At 46.6% G+C, this 6,402-nt stretch overlaps 1 protein-coding gene across 17 annotated transcripts in view; it reads right to left on the bottom strand.

Moving 5' to 3' along the window:
- The window catches only part of si:ch211-272n13.3 (ankyrin repeat domain-containing protein 26), a 53,811-nt gene that overhangs the window by 26,819 nt on the left and 20,590 nt on the right, over positions 1 to 6,402 (bottom strand). For 15 of the 17 annotated variants that reach the window (XR_002919181.2, XR_002919188.2, XR_004947091.1 and 12 more), the window contains 4 exons: positions 5,941 to 6,330; positions 4,205 to 4,275; positions 544 to 680; positions 216 to 401 (listed from right to left, as the gene is read on the bottom strand). Coding sequence is in view for 13 of the 17 variants with exons in the window: in XM_024271680.1 (XP_024127448.1) it covers positions 216 to 401; positions 544 to 680; positions 4,205 to 4,275; positions 5,941 to 6,330 (784 nt within the window). In the remaining 4 variants the exon portion in view is untranslated. The remainder of the gene's footprint in view (positions 1 to 215; positions 402 to 543; positions 681 to 4,204; positions 4,276 to 5,940; positions 6,331 to 6,402) is intronic. The other 2 variants (XM_024271671.2, XM_024271733.2) reach the window with 2 other exon arrangements.

The following is a 6,402-nucleotide window of genomic DNA, read 5'->3' as shown; positions in this document are numbered from 1 at the left end:
ATCCAACGCCGCTTGCGGCTTTAATTACAAATAAGTTTTTCTTCATATAAATGAATAACTGCTTTTATCCATCAAAGTCCATAAAACAATGGATTCAGATTAATAGATGCACAGAATACATTTAATTTACTCTAAAATCAGAGTATGAGTATTTTTGAAGTAACTTCAAAGTTAGTGATTGTTAGTAGTGGACAGAGGATATACTGCACTGATACCTTCTTTCCTCGTCCGACTCTTCACTTAAAGAGCTATCGTCAAACACAGACAGCGGGTTCCTGTTGACCCTCCCGCTGGTCGGGGGGGCTCTGCTGGGCCGGGCCCCCCCGACCAGCCCCCGACGTAATGCAGCGTCTGCAGCCTGCTGGACCCGGACCTGCGTCTGCAGTGGAACCAGGCTGGTGCTACAGAGGGACAAAGCTGAGGTTCAGCAGGAGCTTTCAAAAGAACACGGCTCTGACTAACACCTGGAACGTCTTCTCATTCATCAGAAAGTTTCAGTGTCTGAGGCTAAAGCTGGTCTGGAACAGGAACTGTCATGCATACCTATTGGGAGGATGCCGCTCTTCCGCCTCATTGGACCGATCAGGTGAAGCCGACTCCGGTTTCTCCCATGGTTTTCCATCACAGGAAGAGTCCGATTCCTGGAGCTCCGTTTTAGTGGGCAGGGCTTCTGTCTCACCCTGAAAGACCAGGTGAAACAGCGATGACACTCCTTCAATCTGTCATGCATAATTTAGCCCCGCCCCTCCCGGTGGAGACACAACACCTCATGACACTTTCAGACCTGCAGTTCCTGTGAACAAGAACTGCTGCTGCGCCACGAAGCGGAGCAGAAACCGGAAACCATCACTAAAGTTCAGTCACAGGACTGCAAAGGTCACGCAAACAACAAACAGCACACTCGACAAACTACAAACAGCACACTCGACAAACTACAAACAGCATACTCGACAAACTACAAACAGCACACTCGACAAACTACAAACAGCACACTCGACAAACTGCAAACAGCACACTCGACAAACAACAAACAGCACACTCGACAAAGGGAGGAGTTTCAGTGATCTGGGGTCAGGTTTCTGCACCTGTGTTAATCTACAGCTTAAACCTTTGAAATGTTTTGGTTTGTTGGGTTCTGCACAGTGAGTGACGGATAAATGACCCGAAAGCTCCTTTAGAAAATAAAGCTTTTTCTGACTGCATTCACTTTTTTAGCTCCATGACTGTTAGTTCTGCTAGATATAACAGCTGCTCTGATCCTGTGGATCACCTGATCCTGTTAATCAGACTTTCAGGGACTGTTTCCCAGTGGTTCAGTTCTGACCTCATGGAGAGAAACTTCATGGTGAGCATTAACATCTTTATCTGCCATTCACAAAATTAAATGTGGTGTTCCACAAGGTTCCATCCTTGGCCTCTTGCTTTTTAAAATCTACATATTTCCTCTGGGGAATGTCATCACAATATCAGCTCTCACAGCTACGCTGATGCAACCCAGCTGTCCATAGCTGTGTCTCCTGATGACACAAGACTAATAGAAGCACTTTTTAATTGTATTTTGGATGTGAAATCATGGAAAGGCTCAAGACCCATCTTTTTAACCCGGATTTAGCTTATTTTAACACTTTTATTATATTTTTTTTTTCTTGTTCATCATGTTTTTATTCTATTTACACTAGATTATTATTTATTTGTTTATTCCTTAATTCAATGTTTTACTGTTTACATTTTATTCTAATTTTTATATTTCATTCCCGAGTCCTCTCTCTCAGGGTCGGCTGCTGTTTAGCCATTACGGCTCTGGATGGGCACCTCCATCGCCACCTGGCTGTGGAGAGGCGGGACCCCACCTGTAACGCTGTGATTGGCTGGCTTTGCAGCCATTCACAGAGAGGGAGGTCCCAACAATTTATGAGCTCAGCCTTTTTCCCTATTGTCGATTTCCATTAGTTAAGGGTGGGGGCTCTAGTTTAATTTTTGTGTTTTTATTTTATTCATACTGTTTTTTGTGTAAAGCACTTTGTGTCATTTCAATATGAAAAATGCTTTATAAAAAATTATTTGATTGATTTATCATTAATGATGTTTTGTTTCATATATATATATATATATATATATATATATATATATATATATATATATATATATATATATATTTTCAACTCATGTTGGACAGAAAACTCCTTTATGTGATGAATCAAATGTGCATTTTCACCTGAGATTGTGCTCAAACTGAATTATTAAAAAATGTTAAATTTTTTCCATTAACAACCCCAAACTTATGAAAAGAGAAAGACAGACGGGAACTTTCCTCACATGCATGAAATAAAGCAAAGAAATGACAGAAAATAAATAAAAGTGATGAAAAAAGATAAATTCAACCCAGAGAGCGAGGAGGAGCAGCCCTCTACCTCTGTCTCGACTTTGGTTTCTTTTCCTGCTGAAGGAGGAAGACCACGTCCTGCTTCAGGTTTCACACTTCCTACAGACTCTTTGAGTTCTTCAGAAGCTGCAGGATCCGGCTCAGAGAGTCTGGTTTCTTTCAGCTCAGAGAGTCTGGTTTCCTGCAGCTCTCCAGGTCGGTGGTTGGTAGAGTCAGGACTGCAGCTCCCTGCGCTTGAACCTTTCAGGACCAGCTCCTGCAGGTTATTCCGGCTCTCATCATCATCATCACCATCATCAATGAGGTGGTCTTCACTTTCTCTCTCAGTGGCGGTCTCCCGCCGTGGACAGGAGCGTGGAGCAGCAGCAGAGTGCAGGTCTAACCCCCCATGACGGTGACCGTCTCCTCCCTGCTCCAGGTTCTCCTCATCTGACGGGCTTTCAGGAAGTTCTGCTGCAGAGTCCTCTCTCTGCTCAGGTATGGTGAAGAGGGTGGAGCTTCTGGCTCGAGCCGCGGGGCGAGTAATGACTTCATCTTCATCACTGGACTCCTCCTCAGCAGACGAGGATGCAGATCGTTCCTCTGCTGTGTTTTCTGGAGGTCGCCTCGAGTTAAACTCTCCAAACTTCTCCTTTAATTCACCTGCAACGCTCCTGAAGGAGGACTTCACCTCCTTTTTCTCCACCTCCACCCAAAGCTTCTCGTAGCGCTTCTCCCACGGGACATCGGCGCCGATGGCACCGCCGTCCAGGGGACCGCCGTCGCCTCCATCGACCCCGCTCCGATCTAACTCTACTCTGCCAGCGTTCTCCTTTGATGGTGTTTGCCAACAAATGAGCAGAAACAGAAGTTCGGACTTCACATCCTCAGAAACCGGCCCTGAAAGATCTCTATGAAGACTGGTCCTGTGTAGCTGGTCGGTCGGTTACCGTTCTGTAATGTGCAGTATTCAAACTGATTCATTGGCTCTTTCAACTCTCAAATGTTCAGATTTGTGCCGTTTCATTTAATTAGAAAACTCTGCATTTAAGTGATGAATGTTTCTGAAAGAACAAACAAATTCTGGGAGAGTTTTTGTGTGAGAAAAACCTGAAATCCAGGCGCTTACATTGTGTATGCATTATTCATTCACACCTCATTCATACTTGGTGACGGTAAGCTACTGATGTAGCCACAGCTTCCCCGGGGCAGACTGACAGAGGCGTGGCGTCCAGCACACACCTACGGCCCCTCTGGCCATCACGGGACATTCATACGCTTTCACGCACCAGTGGAGCCACACTGGAGGCAGGGAGGGTTAAGTGCCTTTCCCAAGGACACAACAACGGTTGGCTGGCAGGAGCGGGGATCGAATCGCCGATCCTTCGATCATTGGCCGACCTGCTCTACCACCTGAGCCACTGTCACCCTGTAGCAGAAGCTGCTACAGTATTCATAACCAAACGAAGAGATGCTGCTGTGAAGGCTGTACGAAGGTTCAGCTCAGAGCTGACCTACGACCCCTCATACGCTGGGGGGGGGGTCCACAGTTTAAAATGGAACCATAAATTACACCACTGAACCAGATTGTGGGGAAAGTGAACCCATGCTCTTTAATTATCAACAGGACGTCTTCTTTAGTGAAGATCTGATCTAACTGTCTGTCTGGTGATCTCAGACTAAAGCTGTGAAACTGACCTGTCAGCTAAGGTTAGATGTGAGGAGGTTTACAGGAGACCAGACTCTGCAAGTGTCTGATTATCTCATCTCTGCTTGAATAAAACATTACCTCACGTGGATTAAAGCTGGACTCAAAAGGCTGTAATGAGGTTTTCTTCTAACCTGCTGCTGGTTTTCTCTGCATTCTTCGTTGGGTTTGTTGCCGCTTGTCGTCTCTGAACCTCCAGACGAACCTGAGGAGAAATCCGAGCTGTGAGCTGCAGAAATGAAGAACATCAGCAACAACCAGATCACTCAAATGACTTAAAAACCTCTGCATCGTATTTGTGATCCGGTAAGACAGCTGCTGCAGGAAGGTTCATGTTCCTGTCAGGGATGAAGCTTTGGAGGAGGAGGAGGAGGAGGAGGTTAAAAAACGAGCAGGAAAATGAGAAGGAAAAGGAGGAGAAAAAGAAGGAGAATTGGAGGGGGAAAGGAGGAAAAGAAGAAAGGGAATGGGAGGAGGAAATGAGGAGAAAGAAGAAAAAAAGGTTGAACAGGAGTAGGAAAAGGAGGAACAGAGGAGAAAAGGAGAAAAAGAAAGAGAATGGGAGGAGGAGAGGAGGAGAAAAAGGAGCTCTTGCTGAAGTCAGAGGCTTTTTCCTCTCGCTCCTCCTGTTTCACTCCCAAGGCTTTGGTCCTGTCCTCCCAGCCTGCATTTTTCACCTGCATCCTTCTGCATTTCGCTCTGTGAGAAATGGATCTGATCAGCTGGTCTTTGAATTCGATCAACAACATTTTTTCCACACTAAGGAACGGGAAAGCGGATCCCTCCTGGCCAGACGGAACCCACGTGGTTGGATACACCAACGATCCATGGGGCAAGTGGAGGCTGATGTGTCGGGCCCATGCTGTCTGTGGAAGATGTTGGAGATGTGTATCTGTTTGGATTCCTGATAATCGGATTTCTCATAATTGGGATCAGAGGATTTCTGATGTATCGGTCAGTCTGGAAGCTGCTCACAGTGTGTGGCGAGCTGTGGGAGTTCTGCAGATACAACGGGCTGTAAAGACTCACAGTGATGAACTCTCACAAACGGATCAAAGCCGCTGTGCCTCACTTGCCCAGCAGAGCGCTGGCGAGCCTTGAACTTGGATGGAAAATGGATACCAACTTAGAGAGACTTTCTGCTCGATTGAAAGGAGACTAGTCTAAATTTACCACAACTTGGTCCACTAAAAATCGCCTCAAGACTGCGAGACCAGCCATAGACACAACCAACAGACACAATTGTTGATTTGCTGGTGGCCAAGAGTATGTAATCTAATCTAGCTCCCCTGAGCTTCGGCCTCGGCTCTCCCAAAACAATTCTGCTTCCTCAGTCAATGAAATGTGGGTTGGATGTGAAGGTCGACATCTGCTGCATCTTGCCTGCTCAGGCTTATCTTGACTCCAGCACACCTCCTCATCTCCCTCTAGCGCACAGTCTGGAGTGGGCAGCGCCTCCAATGGCTGCAACCCCCAGAACGCTGGTGGTCCTCCCCTCCCTCATACCCCGTCCTACAGCTCGTTTCACGTGTGCCGCTCAAGTTTTGTGCTTCTTCTTATATAGCGGTGCCTTTTTTTTCTACACCTATATCTGCCCCTCAGAGCAGAGTACAGATGTATGTTCTTTCTTTTGCCACCTCTGATCCCCTTCTGTACTTTGCCTCCCCCCATCTCCCCCTCTACTTACATGTCATTTTGTTGTAATGGACTCGTACTGTTACAATGATAACAAATGGTTCTGATTCTGAGCTCCATGATGTCTGTTCATTTATGACTCTCAATGAGAATCATCTGGAACAATGAGATTAATGACATTTTAAAGAAATGTCGCACTAATTTTAACACGTTCATTTGAAACCACTAATTTTACCTTCTTCTGGTTTCAGAAGGAGCCTCTTTCTGGCCCGAGGTTGGGGCTGCAGGCCGGACTTGGACGGCGAGTCGTGCAGTCTCTTCTCAGAGCTCCTCTGAGGAGTCCTTTCTGCAGAAGGAACAGGGTCTTGAGGATCTGGACTTGGAGCTCTGGGGTCTTCAGGATCTGGACCAGAAGCTCCGGGGTCTTCAAGATGTGGACTGGGAGCTCCGGGGTCTTCAGGATCTGGACCAGAAGCTCCGGGGTCTTCAAGATGTGGACTGGGAGCTCCGGGGTCTTCAGGATCTGGACTGGGAGCTCCGGGGTCTGTAGGTTTGGCAGAAGATGTTCCTCGGGTTGGCGGGGCCGGTTTGCTGGCTGTGCTGGTGGAATCCCAGCCAGAAGAATCTTGAAAATCAAGAAGATAAAATATGAAAATGACTGTAAATGTTGAACATGGTCACAGAAGACGTTTACTAG

This window comes from Oryzias melastigma, linkage group LG22, assembly GCF_002922805.2.
Source record: "Oryzias melastigma strain HK-1 linkage group LG22, ASM292280v2, whole genome shotgun sequence".
Classification (NCBI taxonomy): domain Eukaryota; kingdom Metazoa; phylum Chordata; class Actinopteri; order Beloniformes; family Adrianichthyidae; genus Oryzias; species Oryzias melastigma.
Note: the sequence above shows the minus strand (reverse complement) of the source record. Positions and strands in the feature narration are given on the sequence as shown.